Below are 22475 nucleotides of genomic sequence, written 5' to 3'. Positions count from 1 at the left end.
ATCAAACACTACGTTTACAGGGAGTTACCTTCTAAATACCGCCATCATGTCGGCGTTACGCTCAACACGACCGCTGTGACGACACACTGGCCGTGCCATGTCATATAGTGTCAATACAGTTGGGAATTTGGAAATTATCAAAGTAAACTGTACAAGCTACAAAATGGTAGCGTAAACACGTTTTAGAAAAGAACTCTAAATTCCAAAACTAGCTTTAACGTGTATATTGAATTCTCTGTATTCCTATACCCTTCGGAATTTGTAAATTTTCTAAATAAACTTTCTAAGCTATACGTACAGTAAACAAAAACTTAAAAGTTGTTGTCAAAAAATTGATAACTGAAGAAATTACTTTCGGATAAAACAAATAATCTTCTCCACCTCGACCTTCTATTATTTTTTCTATGGAAATGGTTGGGATATAAAAATATTGTTTGACAAATTTTTACCTGTTCAATCAAAGTTTAGCTTTCAAGGAGAATCTTGAATAATAATCCAAGATTATTGTCATAACCGCAGATTCCATGCTATCATTTTATCGTTTTCTTTGTTATGCAATAAACATACGGATACCAATTAAAAAGTTTTAAGAATAAGATTTGTACTATTTAATTTCAAATTTAAATATCATGTTATGTGTAACACTCCCCCCTGAACTGATAGCAAAATCAGCAATAAAAGCCCTCAATGTTTTCCCAAGTACATCGTCTAGGTGAAGACATATTTAACACTGACGTATACAAATATCAAATGGAAAAATATGTATAAGAAACATTGTGGAAACTCACTGTAATTCAAGAAACCCCTTTAAAGAAAATTCTGATCGTAAATTCACATTATTTTGGATAAAATCCATACTAAGACATAAGAAACGACAAGTAGCATACCGCAGATACAAATTATCTTGATACAAAGCACACTTGCATAAGTAGGTCGCCACGATACAGCGTGCTGTTAGCGATATTTCTTTCACGCTCCGAATATTTGTATAAGGTAGTACAAATAAATGTGAATAATTGTTTGGATGGCACTATGCCATAACTGGAGTTAGAAACTACACTGGTAAAACATTAACTTTATACCTCTCTTTCAATATACTGCACGTAACTTTTATATTCCTAGTTTTTTATAGGGGTTTAAGGGTTGAAAAACTGATAAAAATTAAAATTAGAACCTAATATACGTAAATTATTTGAATTCCAATGGATATTTACAGATTAACAAAATATTTTAAAATGGATTAGTTCGTGCGTAACCACATTTTACAATTTCAAAAACAAATATTACAACTAGAAAAAGGCAATGCTTAGGTCTTCAAGATTCCGGAGTCAAATCCTTCCAGTTACCAATAATTTGTAGCAATGTGTTAATATCACAACCCTATAGAATAGGCCTAATAGGTACTGTGTAAAACGATTCCGGGCGAGAACCTAACGTGCTAGAACTGAGGGAAGAACAAAAACCCTGAATATGCCCCCAAATGACCCAAACACAACGCAAAAGAACAACGACTTAGTCCAACCCAGGAGACTAGTATACAGCATGCCCTACGTAATATTCAACTTAGTTTACCATGAAATATTCAAACTGGTCAGCAAAGCCGCCTTAATCCCAATACAAAGCGTATTTCAAAGAACAGTGTTATTTCCCACGACCCCTGATCGCTATAACGACGGGTCCCTTGTACAAGCATCAAAGGGACGTCAAGACCGCGAAGTAATCCTGGAAGAGGGACAGGGACGCTAATTATGGCGCCATGTCTTTGATGTACCACAAAAAGCGGGATGTTATCGTAGAGATAGGGGTGGTTATAGGGCGGTGAGCCTACAACAGGCATCGCTTCGTTATCCGAATACGGGCAGAAGGGATTCGGGGTAAAAATCAGCAAGATGGGTATTTATTAGTAGTGATCATTGGTAACCATTCAATTGTAATTGATGCCTTGTATACGATTGATAACTACCACAGATTGTCTATTATACAATTTTTTAAAGTAATTAGAACAAAACCATAGCGTAATTTGACTTAAAACTAAGGTATACCATCAACCGTACAATACTTTTCAAATCTAACTTAAGAACAAAATAACTTAAGACCCCGGTAATATTTAAATAAATTTTAGAATCAGAATATACCATTCCTACAGGGATTCTTTAAGCCGTACAAAGTATACAATCTAAGGAGGAAAACAACGTTAAGAGGGAAAACTTGGAATCGCAACAAAATTGTATAGCATCCATGGCGATATCTACAAAAGTAGCAAACTTTAAGCTTAAAGATCCCAATAATCGGGTTTAAAGTTTTAAAGTAGAACATGAAAGTACCTTTATGTATTTAGTTTCAAGTTTACAATATAGAATCACGTGATATTTCCTATCACACAAATTAGACAATTAATAATCTTTGAAGTGTAATTTGAGGAAACCCTCAATATTAGTTGTCTCATCGATGTTTGACAAATTTGCAGCTCGATGACTTGCACAATCATGACTAATGGTGAGACAACAATGCACATCGCTGGGAACAATAGCCTTGTATCATGGCGCTGACTAGTACCTCACAGAGGAAAGAGATTGGGTTTTAGGTTAATTATGTTCAAAAATACACCATAAACCAATATCTAACCTTTCTAGTAGGCTGTGATAGTTAAAAGAATGGGGCGTTATAACGTGCAGGCTAAGCGAATCACCATTTGCCTGGTTGTATTTTGAATTAAATCTATCATTAGTTTTAACGAGTACCTACGTATGTGCTACAGGGACGATGATGAAGTGTTTTCCTTAGTAAAATATGAATAGCTTAAGTTTGATAAAAATATATCCATAAACAAGAAAACTATAAACAAATAAATTCAATTTAGGTTATAATAACAAGATATATTCAAAAATATGCTTTTCCAAGACCGTACAATTTATCGGAAATTTAAATAGACAAAGATATAGTTATATTAAAATGATTGTACCGTCTCAAAAAGCTCTATTTTTGATCCACTAGACCGTTTTAAAACTGGTTTGGAACCGCTTGTATTGACTTTCTCTAACAATTCATAATGACAAATAAAATACATATTCAATGGGAAAATGTTTATAAGAAACATTGTGGTAACTCACTGTATTTCAAGAAACCCCTTTTAAGGAAATCCTGATCCTAAATTCACATAATCTTGGATAAAATCCACACTAAGACATTAGAAACGACGAGTAGCATACCGCAGATACAAATTATCTTGATACAAAGCACACTTGCATAAGTAGGTTGCCACAATACAGCCCCTTTACCTGGAAAGTAAAAATTACTGTTTAGTCAATTAAAACTATTCTGAAAATTTCCTTTATCTCATAAATTAGTAAGCAAATCCAACAGGAAAATTACTTTTTGCATGAAACCAGCAAATTCCAAACTTTATTGGACCGTAAAATATTTAACACATTTTAAAGGGTAAAAAATATCTCGTTTAATGAAGGTTTGATTATGATTACTAAATTGCGTTTATTAACTATTAATACAATGCGTTCTCCTGCTTGATTTATAGCAAAAATAATTACTAGATATGCTTTGTTAATATACATTATAGAGTAAAATATAGTGCAGTTTATTTTACTTTTATTAGACAAAGGCTTTAAAAAAGAAAGAATAAATCACCTCTAATATAATACGTGCCGTACAACATTAAGGGGAGAGAGAGGGTAAGAAAAAAAATCATAATTTATTTTCAATTTCCGGTTGATTAATTCACTAGGATACTTTTAATATTTGCAAAAACCCAACCATAAATTGCGAAATAAAAATAAATTTAAATTTACTGCGTCTATGACAGTTTTAACTATGACCAAGCATATAAATCTGGAAAAACTATTTGTGACAATTCGATTAATGTTGAATTCAGTAAACTTCTTGATTATCACTAAAACATCACCTTTGATACATGTGCTCCAGGTTCTTTAGAACCATTTTAAAGTCAAAAGAGGAACGCACCGTTCCCTAAGACATGGTAATTTGGGCCCATTAGGATTCAACAGAACAAAAGTAAGACTTTAGGGGAGGTTTCGATAGAGGCGTGCAGAGCTGTGAAAGGAGAGGGGGGGAGGGGGAACACGCACTTTGACTGTTTAAGAAGCCCTAAATACCATAAATAAGGTGAAACGACAAAGGATGATTAGTATTTTTGGGGGAGTTTGTACCTCACAACCTCACAGCCATAGGTAGGATGTCTGCTTAGCATAATTGATGTACCCTGGCTGTGTGTGGGGTTTAAGTTGTTTCAAATGTTGCAACCCGACACAGGAGATTCTTCATCATACATTAAATGTATGTAAATGTACGTAGCGTTTACGACATTGGTAATGTTCGTCAACATTATTCCTTAATTTACTCACATGTAGATTCTTGATGAAAGTTAGTATTTTGATACCTACCAAGGGCAAAATGATTTATATATCATACTTTTAAACTGTTCAAACAAGAATAGTAACTCTGATATTCATATCGATATTGTTATTTATCGGTTTTCGATTTTTCTTTATGTACAAATGCTTGGCTTATTGCTATGGTTTGGAATGCAATGCACTTAATAGCTAATACAAATATTTAGTCCGAGAGAATAATCCTTTTTCATATTTCCTGGTAAAAAAAGTACTATTACTAAAGTTCCTTCAATAATTTGTAAAAAGTGAAATATGCATAGCCTCACGTAATAACGCAAATTTGTACATAAATGATTACATTTAGTTAATCTAGAGGTTAACACCTAAAACTTCAATGCAAGGTACAACACGGACCTCAATCCCAAAACTGCAATTAGGAATGATCTAATAAACATTTTATTTCTGCAAACTGCAAAATTATTCAAATTGAACAAACTACTATTTCAACTGTATAATGATCTAAGGGGTGAGATAATTATTGCAAAGCTGATATAAACTCGAGAACAGTGGCACTCGCCGTCCTTTGAGAAGCAAACTACATTTGCACCCAAACAAATGGAAGGTGTCTATTATAACTGGAACAGACTGTCCTGACAACTAGATGGATTGTCACAGACACAATCTCATTTCATGTTTTCATCAAACAATTTGAGAAATACACTGTCTTTTTGTTTGTGTTCAAATATAACTTGAAGATTGGATTTCGAGTTAGGTTTGTAACGCGGATATCTTATCAATTTGTCAGGATGAAACTGTATTGTAATTCGTAGAACTCGTTTGGCTGTTTAAAGACAATTAATATGTAATAAGTTAAAATAAATGATTATACTTTATCTTTAATTCGTCACAGGTTTGGGACCCGGGGATAAAAAGTTTATTTAATTTGGTGAAAAATATATAATTGTTCATAGTTGTACAAATTAAATACAATCATTCTAATCTATTACTTGCCTAATATAAAAATAAAAGGCTTAGGATGCGTTCATTTTTTCCTTAAACTGTTTTTAGTTGTGAAATTAATAGAAATCCAAATACTAAAATTTTACAGAAATCGATATTTGACATTATAAACAAGGCTACCATGAAAACCATGGCAATCGGTTTACTTTTTGACACTGTGAACTATTTAAAACAAAATGCATCATCAAACTGTTTTATTTTGAACAACCCTTGAAATAAGATTCCAAACAAACCCCCTAAGAATAAATTTCAAATCCGTATAAAAATAACATATTGAGCAGAACTACTGTACAATATTCCTCAGCGAGTAACTTCCGACATCAAAACATGTTTAGAAACTTTTAAACTACGTAAACTGTTTAAGTCTTCCAGACATGTATCCCAGTTTCTTTCTCAGTTTTCAACTCTTTCTAAACTTGTCGAAATCAGCCGAGAAAACACGCTTAAGCGTTTCAAGCTGTGATACATCAGTATCACTATAGTATGTCACTTTCAGGTGACATTGTGTTCAGTCATAAGGAGCGTAGTATAAAAAAAATAATTTGCTATACATTATTTATACGTTTATCTCAAATGGTTCTGTTTATAGTATCCTTTAAAATATAACATCCGCATATTTTAACCAACCTGACCTTTGTAGTACCCGACGTTTTTAATAGACATAAAAATAGTTTAAATTAAAACTTAACTAAACAATGTTTAATCATTCCTTTAGAACTAAAATATGTTTTTCTAAAGTTCTTAAGCCTTTAGGTGAAAGCAGGATAAAGTGATTAAACTTTCTAATATAAATAAAGAGTACCTGGGGACATCATTAGTTTACTCTGAAAGCAGTCTTAGTTTTGCAGATACATGAATCCATTCTCCACACTCCTCTTTCACCATTTCCTGTGTCATGGACATGTTTCCATCCCTTCTCATAGCATTTCAGTATTGCAGATACATTATTCTAACTGCTACAAACTGTTTCCAGTTCCCACACTCCACGCCGCTGTTTCCCTCCCTTCCCACGGCATTTTAGGATTGCAGATACTTTAATCTAATCGTTATAAACAGTTCCCACACTCCGGACTTATTTCAATGATAAAACAGGTTCAGAACAGACATGTTGCTGTTGTCCAGTCAAAATGTCGGAGGACGTAGTAGAAGCTAAAGACACCATGTCACACCAATATCCCCCAGTGAAATTCCACTTGAGTAATGCACGATTTGTAGCTTGAGCTTCGAGACAGAAGTCCGATGCTCATTGCCAACTAAGCCTTGGCAAAAAAAGTATACAATATATAAGATATGTGTATTTATATTTTGTTTCAACTCACCTTCCTCCGACAAGAAGAGAATTCCCGTCTCTGACGACTAGTCGAAAATAATCAACACTGGAAGTGTTGCCGACAAACCGATAGACGTCCTCGGCCCCTAGAACATACAGAGAATAGGTGAGAAGCTGCTAGAGGTATACGGGATGATTATAAAGGCAAAAGGAAGAGGATAAGAAGCGGAAAATAGCACATAGGAACGGGATACAGGAAGAGAGTAAAAATGGGGATCAAGAAATGAGATCCGGTGAGGAAAAATATGAAGGGTGCATTTTGGGTAGAAAACATCTCTGGTTAAAGTTAACTTGTTACATATACCACGCAATCAATCCAGCAAAGCTAGTCAAAGGTGAAGACTTTCAGTATCAAGTATCAAGTAAGTATTTAACAGGGGTGCATTGTTCTGTAAACCACAGTCGAATGTAGGGTAAGCTTTCTTCTGTATTTTCTTTATAAATACTTAAATGAGAGAAAACCAAAATCAAACCATAGTACGTAATGGCACAGAAAACATACTATGTTTTCTGTGGTAATGGTAGTGTGTGAATGTGTGTAAACAGGCGTTACAAATTCGACTGGGGGGTGAAAAGATAAGTATTTGCGTACAGAAAATTTGGCGTGATGTTGGGAATATAAAGAAAATTATTAAAACTGGAGAATCCCATGTACCTATTAAAAAAAAACAGCGGTATTACAATTTTAAGGTTTTTGTATAGGCAACCTTTTACTGGTGAACTACGCTGAATAGTCAATGGCCCAAGTGAATAAACAATGAGTAAAAGAGATTACTTGTCTTGAATTTTCATAATGTAAGAGCTGTGCGCACTACACTACAGACATAATAAGTGGTAAAGGCTTAGAATAATGAATGTGAATAAAAAGCGTGGAAAAAATAAGTTGACGAAAACGAGATGGTATTAATCTAAAATTTGTAACTTAAGTAAAAGTTAGAAGAGTGATCCAAAGATAAAAAAGAAAATCTATGAAGATAATAATTGATTTGGGGTTACTGCATCTGATTTTTATGAAATAATATGCCAAAATCGTTCTATATCAGAAAACAATTAATTTGTAAATTATATGTCTTAGCTTGTCAGCGTCTTCGCCAGCAACACAGTACACATATTATAAGAATTACATAAACCAAGTGTATTTTACCATTGAGTATTGGATACCGAAGTTAGACATCCCATCTATATGGACCAGATGTCGCCAATTTTTATTGAAAAAGAACATAGTTTGAGACAGTCACAGAATTCACTTGGCTCAAAAATTCTATTTTGTACCTTATTTTTTTTTTTTTTTAATTAGCTATGTCTCACAATTAAGTCGTTCAACCAGTCAAACTTGGTATAAAAGTGCTTGTACTCAACAGAAATCAGTAGTTTAGATCAGCGCAATCTGTAGGTGGCCCACATCAACACGACAATTTTGTTCTAAATGGTGACAATTTTAACATGGGTATGAAATGTCTAGATTTTACTTCCTCATTACTCCACATAGAGACATTTCCAAGAAAACTTGTAACTTCAATAATACAACAAACTTGAACAATTTAATAGCGCAAATCAATACTGGGTATACTTTCCTGTTAAAAGGAACATTCATTATTATCGATGATTTTTTCGATATATCGATATTTTTGTTTTCCGATCAGATCTATTACAATTTGACAACAACAACTAACTGATCTTGTTTAGGCTAAAATAGTCTATATGGATTAAGAAATGAAACTGTTATAAGCTAACCTAACATAACCAACCAAACTTGCTGTACCATTTAAAACTTCCGTTTGGGTTTGATAATAGAAAAGGCAAGTTAAACACGGAATTTTTAAATGTTACAGTAAGTTTGGTTAGTTATGTTAGGTTGTTTTTTTAGAACAGTTTCATACTGAACAATATTTATCGTAGTTGTCAGCTGATATGTTTCAATTTGTTAATATCGATACATCGAAAAAAATCATCGATAATAATGAATGTTCCCTTTAACAGGAAAGTACCCAATACTGTATACTATGAATGTGTAAAGGGAATGAGAGCCCAGTGTCGGCGTGTGTGAGAGAGAGGGCGTTATCAGCGCTGGCCAGCCGGGGATCAAGGCCGTTCATCACTGCATACAAAGGTCGCCACAATTGTGAATGTCCACTCGTGGCCGCCAACAACCAACAACCCCAGAAACAATAGCACCGCGGGACGTTCTACCGCAATACCCGCCTTTCTCTGGCAAACCTATATTCGTCGCCCAACTCTTGTAATCCCTATTGGTCAAGACTCGGGGGACTTTTTCTCAGGACTCGAGGGACAATATAGACGTGTGGACGATTTCTATATTGTGGTTTCAATCAGATTTGACTGCAACATCAAATTCAAACGTATAACACTGTATTGAAAATAATATGTAGCCTAGTCCTATAAGAGTAATACTGTAGTTGCTTCAATAGTTATATAGTTACATGTTTCACAAACATGGTTGTGTGAATAAAATTTTATTTCAATCAGGTCGTGAGCTTCACTCACCTTAATTTGTTAATCCAGGACTCATCAAAATGTAACACAACGAAGACACAACCACACAATATATACGCACAAAAAAAAATCGCTGTCGTCCTTGCAGTGCATCTAAGGGCGATTTTTTTTGTGCGTATATATTGTGTGGTTGTGTCTTCGTTGTGTTACATTTTGATGAGTTCTGGATTAACAAATTAAGGTGAGTGAAGCTCACAAGCTGATCAATAAACCGTTACGTGTTTTCAATGAACTTTATTTAACCAGTGCAGAAAAATCTGCCCGAATATCAACTCGAGTACAACATGGAAAACTAAGAAAATGGGCTGGAGTCACAGAATACTACGCAACGATAAGACACATTTTATTTTATTTTTTTTTGGAAAAAAAGTTAAAATATACACTGACTCATGTTGTCAGTATACAAACCGGTTATGAGAAAGAAAAAGCGCTCAAAAATAAAAAATAAAACACTTTAAGACCTTTTGTTTTTAAAACAATTAAACAATTTTTAAGTAGTAGGCTACAGTGACATCATACTGCTCTAATAAATTCAAACATCAAGTCCCCTTTACTCATTGCAAAATAACTGGTTACGTTCAACCAAATGAATGAATAACATTTAAATCGATTGACCTTTTAAAATAGATAACAAGTATTCTTACATCCACAAAGCAAGGCGCTACCAAGTTACTCCAGAATGCAAATAGGCGAAGAAAGTTGGATTGGGCGAAACACGATTTGGGCGTTGCAGCCAATTTGATCCCGACCAATATACCTTCAGTTCAGATTTGGCATCGGACTTTCTGTAACACCAACTTAGATGTGACAAGTTGTAAAATTTATAACATCAATATGACGATCGTGTTCACGATTTACACTATTCACTTATGGTTTCAGTTACAAATACATTTAATCCTATCGAAGGTGATTCGAAAAGCTAAACTATCCCTTTACAGAGTGAAAGATCCAATAATAAAAAAAATATAGTAGTCTATCTTTTATGATCATAGCAATTTCAGTAAATCAATTTTTTTCGACGAAATTAGTGTTGCGTTTCATTGCATGTATTCCCTGTATGCGTTTCCGTGCAATATTGAGTTAGTAATTTTACATCGGAAACTTTATTGGGTATATCATTTTGTGTTGGATTTAGCTTAGCAATGTACGCAAACACTACGAACGTTGGTTTTAAAATCGATTGTGCTTTTGATATTGCATCAAGGAAACAGGCTTCAAATTAATTCAAAATTCACGACTGATCGATATAATCTTTCCAGCCTTGGATAACACACATTACACATACTTGTAAATAAAAACCCTGGTTTGGTCAAAAGTTTCCTTTATTACCATACATTATTCCACATTTACTTGAATTTGCAAAGATGCCCCTTCAGTGAAAATTGATTTTAAAAGTGCACGTGAAGGAAAATTGGGGTAACAAGAATATCTAAATGCTCTAACTCCTCACTTCAAGCAATGTTTCATAAGGAATTCCAAGATTGTATTCCATGACGATTCAGTAACAAAAACAATTAATTGATCAACTATTTGTTAATAAAAAACTAAGCGAAAGTTACATCCGAAAGGAAACTACGATGACGTGTATATCTTCACTTCGTTTTAAAAACTAGTATCTTATCTCAGTTTCTCAATTCAATTTTACATTCTTTAAATAATATACCAGATTAATTAGCAATTAAACTTTCAAACGAACCACCTGTACAACAGTTAGTTGTTACATGTATTTTATACACAATGTTACGATTTTGTAAATACGAATTTCAGAGTAGATTGAGGAATTTAATTTATATTTCGATGTTATTCCAGTTTACAGCTTCACAAATGAAGAGCAACCACGTGTAGGAATGTTCAATATTAGACCAATTGATTGCACCTCTCTAACTCGAGTCTAGAAAGTGAGCTTCACATAATACCACTTCATGGTTTAGTTAACCTAACACGTGTGTTATTTTAAAATAAATTGATACCATCGAAATCATGCATTTTACTAAGGAATTTTGAATGAATACTATGATTACTGTTAAAGTTAATTTGGTTGCGAGCAGATAAACGTAATATTTACCGAATTTAGATAGTTAAATACTGTAATCCGATTCCCATGAAAAGCTACTGTACATCTTTTCCACGAATATAGAAATATTTGACCCCACTGTTCAAATATCAGATGTAATGGACATAGATACTATATCCATGTATGTAGTGTGTAGTATTTCCATAGCTATATTATAGGTAGATGTATGGTAACCACAGTTCAGTTAAAGATCTGGTATTCTACATTTCATTATCTAAAATAGATATCATTGTCAGACTTTCACAGTTACTTTTTAGATGAGAACACAAAGACACTAAGGCAACAGTTGTTATGAAATCATCTATGAAAAATAGTTTTAACGTCCAGAACACCTATGTCAATGATTTTTATTAATTTTAAGTGTATTATACCAAACTTTTCAAAAGAATCTTGTAAATAATAATAAAAATAATAATAATACGTATTTTTAAATACCGTAACTTATTTATCAGCATCGTCCGGTTTATAAACTTTCCCGAAAGTACAAAAATACGTCCAATAACTCGTGTAATAGTATAATAGTACTTGTACTGTTTACTCAAAATACGGGAAATACATTTAGAAGATGTTAAGTGGTAATCGATTCCGATTGGACACTCTAAACAGCATCAGACCCAATAACAATCAGGCAAATAATAAGAATCTTAATAGCGTCCCTCATATAATTTTGACTAAACAGTAAAAATGCAAATACATCATTATAAGTGTGTTATTTGACGTATTTTTGTACTTGAAGGTATATACTTTTCTAAGATTTTTTAAGAAATAAAAAGTATACTTTATTGGTTTTTCTATTAATTTACTCTACGCATAGCCAGAAGAAATCATCCCCTGTTTCACTTATACATAAGAACTCCATTGTTATCGACGGAGAGAGGGTGATGAGTGCATTGTACGCTAGCAGAAGTATTTCCAATCAAGCCTATGTATGAGGAGCCACCAGCCACCAGTCGTTGGTATCCGCATAATTAAACGGGCCTACATAGTGATGCAAATGCTGAGACCGTCACCACAGCTAATACATCTGCAGACAATGGTAGTACAAACCAAGGACTAAATGAACTGGTCTTCCTGGTGTGTCAAATTATGTTTTGTATTAGGGCCGGCGCGCACTATCCCGACCACGACCACGACCACGACTCCGACTGGTCGGACACGACCAGTTTTATAATAGGAATAAATGGAACAGCGCGCACTGGTCGACTGGTCGGACCCTGGTCGAGCCCTGGTCGCACGACCAAAATTTTTCAGTTTGGTCGGGCCCGACCCGCTGGTCGTTGCAGCCAAAAATAGCACACAATGTAATGGGACGACGCGCACTACCCCCGACTTGCCTCCGACCCGACCAGTACACCACTCAACCCCCAGTATTCCTTGACCAATCAAACGGTGAGCACTAGTTTTTTGCGCCGGTCTGTGAAGTGACCCATTAGGTAAAATGTTGCAGGATTTTGACACTTTTGAAACCTGTCTTCATATTGACGTAGATCTTCATAAAATGTTGTAAAATGCCCTTTCAGACCTGACAGTTAACATTGGATATACCCAGTATAGTTTCTTCTTCCGCTTAACGTACTTACAATACAAATGCACCATAACAACTACTTCTTCAACAATCATCTTGACACTGAAGTTTGTAAATCATTCGTTGCCTTGGTCGGGTCGTGGTCGGGTCGTGCTCTGGTCGCATGGTGAATGACAACCACTGGTCGGGCGTTTGGTCGTGGTCGTGGTCGTGATCGGGATAGTGCGCGCCCGGCCTTAGGTACTCATTGCAAGGCTAAATATTGGTATATCAATAAATGTGTTGGTGTTAGTTTTAATAACTTTGTTGGAAAACCAGTCCTGATAAAAAAAATCCCTTAGTATCTCTAATTTTTATTTTACAGTCAAATAATGTTTTTATGATAGAATAATGAGGCGTAACAGTGCTACAAAATTATCATTGGTCTCATGGGGTCAACGTTTCTCACGATAGCAACACCCCAATAAAGTTGTAGGGTAACAAAAAACTGTAAATATAAACCCCCAGCGGTTAGGTATTTACCTACACATACTACCTAGACTAATTGAGAGGGGTAAAGTGCTCATCTTCAAATCTGAAGTACGCTGGTACCATTCCAAACGGCATCGCTTCTAGGACCCAAAAGCCATTCTCCATCGAGATCAATGATTCATTCTAGACAAAAGCTCGTACTGGTAGTTAGGTCTATATTTGAACAAAATTAGGATTAGGACCGTCCCCTTACAAAAAATACAAATAGCGTTGAAAAAACGCACGAAATCTGCATAAAGTCGGAAGAGCTGCGAGTGACGCTTACCTTCGCGTGCTGTTTTCACAACGCTCTCGACATAAAGTCCAATCTTTATTCTGATGAGTCTAGAATGACAGACGCGAGTTGAACGCAATGCGGCGAGTGAGACTGAAAAACACGCAACATAACTGACTTGTAGATTTTATGATTGATCAATAATCCCTGTTATATACGAACTGCAAATTGAATCAACAAAATACAGAAATCAGCAGAATTACAAATAAATTGAACGAAAAGGCTATATTTGATAAACAAACAAACTATCGCCTGAATCGGCTTAAGTCTTTAGTTCCCAGAGAGAATACGGCCAATATAGGGGAATATGATTAATAAAACATTTTCCCTCGTCAAAATAAATATCAATTTGCATTATATTTGCATTCATGAAACTTGGTTGAATATACTATAAAAGAATGAGCATAGAATAAGAGAATCATTTGGATTCATTTACTTTATTTACCGTGTCGTTAGGTAGTGTGCAAAGATTGGCCTGACGTTTCGAATGACTTTGGAAAAGTATAGTCTGTATGATGACACCTGGCTCCTGACCGGGTTTATCTGGGTACTGTCCAACACGAAGGGTCAGGAGGCAGGTTCCAACAGACAGACTATAGACACCCTACTTTGACCGATACTTAGCATCACGATTTGAAAGACATTGAACAGAATCAATCTTTTTAAAGATACAAATGGCTTACAAAACGGACCATTGTCCATACTGTACTGTACTGTTTTTTATGGTTATTTCAGGTTACAAAATTAAAATATCACACACTTACCCCACAGCATTCATAGCTTAAAAAATTAAATGAATGTTTAAGTATCACCCGTAAACAATGAAGATTAAATAAATAAATAATTTATTAATTTAAGTCAACGACAAACACAAACTTTGGTCATTTCAACAAAACGAATAAAATTCAACTGCATTTGTACAAAGAGAATAGCTTGTTGTTGTTGAGAACAGCAGCGGCGGCACTCAGGAAGGAAACCTGACATCAGTGACATCATACGTCACATAGCGAGTGTAGCATGTAGTGGACCGGACGTCGACATCGCTTTGACGTCATAGATGTCACGCACTACGTCATACGTCACATAGCGAGTGTAGCATGTAGTGGACCGGACGTCGACATCGCTTTGACGTCATAGATGTCACGCACTACGTCATACGTCACATGGCGAGTGTAACATGTAGTGGACCGGACGTCGACATCGCTTTGACGTCATAGATGTCACGCACTACGTCATACGTCACATGGCGAGTGTAACATGTAGTGGACCGGACGTCGACATCGCTTTGACGTCATAGATGTCAAGCACTACGTCATACGTCACATGGCGAGTGTAGCATGTAGTGGACCGGACGTCGACATCGCTTTGACGTCATCGATGTCAGTCTGTCTGTCGTGTAACGTCATCAATAATGCATCTGGCGTCTACAATGCACTTGCTGTTGAGTAAAATAACATACAAAGCATAAACATACGCTTGAGAGATTTCGATGGTCACCAGTAGAGTTTGTATGTTACATATACAAAATAGTTCGAATCGTCGAAAGTCGAGGGAGAGCAAGGTTAAAATATTGCAATTAAATTGCTAAGTATACAATAACAAAGCAGGTAGCACATATTTGTGTAAGACAAGTTTTTGAAACCAATTTTAAGGTTAATTAAAGTTCACATACGTTTATAATTGGTTTTTACTCGACGTTTTATGTACCAGTCTGTTTATGTAGGTATGTAGACCACCCTACTCTTCGAGGACTTCGGTATGGCGCAATAATGTGTAGGTTTAGTATTTTAGTAATTAATTTACACACTGTTTTTGTCGACCTAGAACATCCATATACACCAATGGTTTCACAAAGTAAAAGCACGTACTGTGTAAAATTTATGACTTAAGCTCTAAACAAGAATAAAGTGAATCAAACACAAGCTTTATCTCCTGTTTCAGTAAATGTTCATGTAAAATTATCCATCTGGTCAAATTGTAAACAAATATTTTCTCCATCAGGACATGGGATAACATAGAATGGTATATTTAAAGGCCACTGGGACAGAGCCCGAATTAGCCTTTTTGTCGTTTGATGACACATCTTCAGATCAAGACCTTTCATAGACGCCTCTACCATCTTTCTACGCCCAGCCATTATCTAATTTAGTGAAGACAAACTAAAACCACTTTTCAATTAAATATAGAGATACAAAATGTCAGTAGCTGATTCAAAACTGGACCCTACTATCGTTAACAAAACCTAACCAAACACCTTTGGACAAGACACTCTTTTCTATAGCAACCATACACTAGAAATTTGGGTAGGTAAACGCGGTAAACCCTATTGCACCACATCTTTTAATTAAAAGGTACTTTGAAAAATCTACTCCACCTAGCGATTATTGTTACGATTTCAATACTTAGACCAATTCCACTATCAATCCACTATTTCTAAATAATTCATCATGGGGCTGTACTTATATTTATGTGCAAGAATCAATAATCCTTCAGTCGAGTATGCGCTAGCTATGCACGCATGTTATCCCGAGGGGTAAAACAAAGCACCTGTACTTAAGGGGAACAAGCTGCGTATTCAAGTACTGTAGGGTGCAAGGGGGATGATACAAGACAAAGACTCACTTACATTAGTCTAGCTCTAGGATGTGACCTGGATGTGGATATGAAGACTATGAGGAATAGAGAGAGAGAGAGGGGGGGTTGATAGTGAAGAGGAGAATGCGAAGTTTGATGAGTTTCAAAGAGGGTAAAACTATGATCAAAGGTTCAGCTTATTGACGAGTATGTAATTGTTGTGTATTGTGATGTATGTGATAATCAGGTGGTTTTGTATTAAACAAAATTAACAATAGTGAATGCAATTATTAAGAGCAAGTCACGATAAAACATGGCAAATTATACCCTATTTAACGTATATTTTTTCATATAAGTGGTTTTCAGTTAAATTGAATAGCCTAAGTAAAAATATAAATATTTTTATCGATTATTAGGACTACTTATCATTTGTATGTTTACTAATTACAAAGGAGGAATTCCGGTATAATTTTGGTGTTTTATTGCTTCTCTATTCTGCTGTCCAATTAGTTAAGTTGCCAACAGTTCAGTTCGGACAATAAATAAACATTTAAAGAACAACACTGTAACTGTAATTCTTCCTCATGTAGACACACATGTTCGATACACAAATTTGACTTTCCATGTTAATAGAAACAATTGAAAAGCTTGAATTTGGTGGTTAGAATAACTCGAATCCGGGACATCATAAGCAGTAAGCTTGAGTGTTGAAACACGCCAACAAAAATGTAGAAACTAGCTTAAATTTAATCCTAGACAAAGCTGAACTAAAAAATTTTTTTCAGAATTTCCAATAGGAAACACTATTAGGACAGTATAATCCGCAGAATAGTTTTCTACTTTCTCAGCAAAACAAGTTGTTTCACAAAAAAAATATTAGCATCATTTTTCAAAACAATACGTCACAAGTTGTCAACGCCTAGACAGTAGCTGTTGCTGTAGCCTCATGCTGGCGGATTATGAAGTTTTATACACGTGTACAACTACTATTACCCTCAGCAACAAATCACCGGGCTCGACCTCAGGACTATATATTCCCTCCGAAAACGTCAACGCTGCGCCACTTCCCGCGCTTCCGGCCCGACTCTAGCCGGGAATCTGAAATATGACTGTAATCTGTGTCGCCAGTACTTTAGGGCTTGTACTATATCACCTTCTAAATTGTAGACTGAACTCTTGGTGTAAATAAATACTACTTCCTGGTGTACTTTGAGATGCGTAGTTATGTTGTCACCTTCACCACATACTAGGACCACATTAGGTTCTGGCTCGGGACCGTGTTTTATTATACTTTCCGTAGAAATGGCTATTGGCAGGATTTGAACCCGGGACCTCAGGGACCGAAGCCCGAGTCTACCACTATCTCCCCTTTGAAATTGGGAATGTTGCACATAACGGCTTGCATCACAGTAATAAGTTAGCCGGCTCGACCCCGAGAATGTAAAGCTTTTGGTTGGTTCAAAAATACAGTTGATTCAGCTGTACTTGGTATGAATCAAGTTTACATTAAAGTTTTAACAAACCACTACTAATGTAAAAGCTAGTACAATACAGCAACAACGCTATGCGACGTATTACCGTTGACTACCCACATAGCAATAGTTTGAAACTATATTCTATTCTATACTCATTCTCCACACTCACATTGATCACAAAATACCCCAAGCTGGGGCCTAAGTAAAATGGTAAATTTAATTCCAATATGGTTTTGTAGGTGTGTGCAACGAAGTGTCTTTACTAACCGGGTAAATTCATCTTTCAACAGAGTTTGAATATTTTTAAACCAAAAGTGATCTAAAACACACCCGTCGCAACACTATCCTCCACCTACCACCACAGACAGACACGATTATTTTGTCCATTCCCTCGGTCCAGGTCCATTATCGCACGATCCCACGATGAGTTGTCCACTACAGTGATTGCGAACAGCTGTTGTGCATTACACGTCATTAGACACACCCGGTGCACGTGATGACGTCAGCAATCGGGATTAATACTAGTATACGCATATCTGCCAGCTGTTTAGCCAAAATGTATAACATGTTTTCGACGAAGTACCTACCACCAGCCAATAATATCATGCGTGACACCATTAAAGTTTGTATTCCGGTTTATACATACTATATATATGGACCAGCTGTCGCCAAAGAGAACATGGTCGATTGAGCTAGTGACAGAGTGCGATAATGCCTGGAATGTTATTTTCTTCATCATTTTTTTTTTAGTTTGATGGTTGATGTGTCATAAAGCATGCAATAGTTAATGTGCATAGAACGTAACAATAGCTAGTAATCATAGCAGTTTGGCGCCATCAGTCAGTGGTTCAACTTAACAACATCTATTTTGGTTAAAAACTTGACTTTAACATAGGATGGAATGTTGAGTTCTGTCAATAGTCAAAGATTTTACGCTCTCGAGAGTGAACCATCCTGTTTTTCGTTTCTTATTATTTAGCTTGTTTGGTAATATCTCTATACAAATAAAACGAACAAACTAAAAATAATCGGTTATTATTCTCATTTTTACTAAAGAGTGAAGGATTTGTCGTACAATCTACCCCAAATCAACCGATACACATCCAGTCAACGTCTGAGTGCTTTTAGCGTTACCATCATTAAAACCATTGAAAATCAATTTTTTTAAGTTCAAGTCTTCTTGCACTATTTAAAGTCAATACTACTACGTTCGACTACAAAAAGGTTACGCAGGCAAAATGTGTAGATAAATAACAGTCAATTCAATTAATTTTTTTTTTTTATTTTCTTGAGTTTGCAGTTTATTTGTTTTATATTTTATTGTGACAAAAGGATGTTTAAACACACATTTAAGTACACACTTGTCAACTTGCCGTGTTTAGTGTGCTCAGCATTGAAAACAGCAGTAAGTATAATTATTTAAAACGAAATGTATTTATTTATTTGTAAAAATATGTAAGTATGATTATTTAACGATGGTACAACAGCTTATGAATAAATTAAACACTGAATACGTAATCATATCTACGAAAGGAAGATGCGTTATTTAAAGCTGTTCTTAGTTAGTATATTTCATTTTACTCTATCACAAAAAAATATGTAAAATTTATTAATTTCAGCGGATAAATTAATCCTAATAACAGTGACTTTTTCTCAGAACTCTTTTAGAAACACTCTTACTAAATAAAACTTCTTAGAAACAAAAGTACACGAATAAATGCATTAAATATTGATCAGCTATGTTTACGCTGAAATAATGATGTGACATCAAAGTTATTCAGATAAATAATTAAGAACGGAGTTCTGCGTATTTTGATTGAGTTGAAAACACCAAATATATGTTCAAGGTGTTTCAGAGGAGAAATCTGAGAATTTTAAAATCCTATGAAGCGAGAGTTTTGGCTCAAACGAACGAATATATGACCCTTATAACAATCATCAGCTATATTCACTCTGACAGAATAAATTAGTACCAAACATTGAATACATTGAATATCATGACCGAATTGCAACGTTAACAATGTTCCTATGATGGTCCTACTCCAACTGCGTACTGCGTATTGCGTCAACCCCAATAGTCCTCTATTGATCCCACTGACACACGAGTCGCAGTCTAGGCCGTTCAACTTTGCTCCGTACAACTTTATTTACCTTCCATACACAGTTGTAATGTTTTGTTTTTACATTATTGTGGACCATACGTCCATATATATTGTAACACGAATCTAGTCTCGTTCCTGAGAACTACGCGCTTATACTGCTAAGCGGGAAAGTATAGTCTGTATGATGGCACTTGTCTCCTGACCGTACGTCTACCAGGGAGTGCATAATACTGCCCTTGGAGTCAGGTTCCATCATACAGGCTAAAGTTTCTTACTACTAGTAAATATAAAGTATTTCATCTAGTGAAAAAGTACATTTTCTCTGTGAACACACCGTTTTTAAAATAAACCATTATTAGGACTTTGATACAAGGATAAAAGAACACAAGTGTACCTATATTGCAATCTTTAAGATTGAAAAAAGCGTCAATACTAATAATACTTGGTAAATGACACGTTCCTATTTCTTATTTCCTTTTAAAGTTCCGATATTTGAAGATTTACAGCATAACACAGTACGATTCTATCAAGTTTAGGTCAAGTTAATAGTATTCGTATGTATTAAAAATACTATTTCAGTATAAAATTTAACACTAGACAGGGACAAAAACCTTGGAAAAAGAGCTAAAGAGCATTCGTAAATATTAATGTAATAAATATTAACCCAAATAACACTCTCTCTACCTCCACTGCACTGTTAATGTTTCAAATTACCAAAGCCGTAGCAATATGTATAGTAACGGGACACCCTGGATATTGAGACATGACGACTAACACGTAACTAATTGTGTTTACAATATTACAAAGGCCGCCTTTCTATGGCGCGTCTTAACTGAATTAGCGGCAAACAAAGGGCTAGCCAGTAACATGTGTATTAGCGGGGCCAGCCCAGGTTAATGGGCCCTTTAATCTATTAAACTCTTGGACAGGGAATGGATACAACAGGGAAATGGATTGGAAACTTCTCCGTTAACATAAAGCCAGTAACTTATGTTTGTTAAGTCACTGCTACGAAACGCATTTTTGGAACGGTTTTCGGAGCAGTGACAGTAGTGTACATTTTTTCCCAAAAATCGCCCGGTCATACAGATTCTTTCGAAGCAACGCTTTTAGCGTTGTATTTTTATCGGAGCAATGCTAATGTAGCTTAAATAACCTGTTACACTTAATGTTTTACTTTATCAAGTAGTCTGTGTCTATTCATCCAAATGTTGTAAAAAATGGAACAATCTGTTGTAACATCGGTCTTATCGTTACAAACCAAATCCTAAATTATGTTCGTAGACAGCAATCATCAACTGTATGACTCAATCCCACTTTATTTTATTTTTATTTTATTTCATTCCAACGACATTATACATACAATACAAGAAAGATGGCTAGGTACTATTCACATACTCCAAAAATTAATGAATACTGAGTTCTAACAAATACATAACATGACAAGCAAATAAATAAGTAGTAATAACTAAACGATAGCAACAACAACAACAATAGCAACAACAAACACTATGGCTAATTAATATAAATATTGACATACCACAAAAAAATTACTAGCTAAGCTATCAGGCACACATGAAAATATTTAAATAAATAGTAAGAAATAAATATAACAAATAACAAATAAATGACATTAACAACGACAGCAACAATAAGTACTTTTCACCACTTTAAGCAAGATGTTAAAATAATCCCAGTAAACTAAACAAGCCTTATCCAAATAGTCTATGTGGATGGGCAAATGCAAGGTTAAAATAGGCCGCCTACCTCTTTAAAAAAATTCTCGCTTATAGCGATGTACATGGAAACTTTAGGTGAGTAAAGTGCTGGTTTTCTTTTAACAATAACGTAACATTTAGCAGATGCGTTTTGTTTCTGGTTTTCTTCAAACATTTCAGGCATAATATTCGCGACATTGGTTGTGCAATAACATTGGCTGTCTTAAAAGATATACACTTATCCTACTGATTCTATGGTTTCTCATAATTCCAACACGTGGCTGCCAGTGTCAGGTGGGGGGTGGGGGGGGGGCTAACAACATTAGGGGGGGGGGCGCCTATTACAGAAGGGTCAGATTTCTACATCCCTTTAATTCACATCTTCCCCACCTTGACTTCCACCAGGTTATGCGAATATTATGAAGTCAACCGTCGTCACATCTCCACACCTAAACTCCTGAATCCGGATTCACTATTCAGTATGAAAAGTTAAATGTGCAACGTTATTTTGTGAAAAAAATTTAAAACAAGTTGTAATAGTAACAAAATTTAGCTCCAACACTATCTTTGTACACAACACAGTTATAACCAATTAAATCCTACTTTTCATGTAATAATAACGAAAAAATTCAACATACAATTTATAAAATAGCCATTAGCATTACCAGTGTCAATGTGATACAAGCCCTAGATATTTCAGGTTCTTTAGTGGGCGCACATGAAAAGAGCCCAAAAACTCAGGCAGACGCTTGAAAAGCGCCCGGACCTCCAAGGTCCCTCCCAGGACGGTGCGAAAAGAGCCCGGGTTCTTCCTAGAACTTTCACAAGAAAGAACCAATCACAGTTGAAATACATGAATTTATTTACAATATTAAAAGATACACTGTTAAAAGATGAATTATTAAAATATAGATTATTAAAAGATATTTACATTACTCAAAGATATAGTCTGTTTACCTAACCTAACTTAACCT

The 22475-nt window shown here is 35.2% G+C and overlaps 1 protein-coding gene across 1 annotated transcript in view; it reads right to left on the bottom strand.

The window, feature by feature from the left end:
• Positions 1–22475, bottom strand: part of LOC128996395 (semaphorin-1A) — a 488248-nt gene that overhangs the window by 142994 nt on the left and 322779 nt on the right. Inside the window, exon 3 of the mRNA XM_054421704.1 lies at positions 6704–6800. Coding sequence (XP_054277679.1) covers positions 6704–6800 — 97 coding nt within the window. The remainder of the gene's footprint in view (positions 1–6703; positions 6801–22475) is intronic.

The sequence above is a fragment of the Macrosteles quadrilineatus genome, unplaced genomic scaffold, assembly GCF_028750875.1.
Source record: "Macrosteles quadrilineatus isolate MER2022 unplaced genomic scaffold, UCM_ALF_1.0 Scaffold_6__1_contigs__length_79288215, whole genome shotgun sequence".
Taxonomy (NCBI): domain Eukaryota; kingdom Metazoa; phylum Arthropoda; class Insecta; order Hemiptera; family Cicadellidae; genus Macrosteles; species Macrosteles quadrilineatus.
Note: the sequence above shows the minus strand (reverse complement) of the source record. Positions and strands in the feature narration are given on the sequence as shown.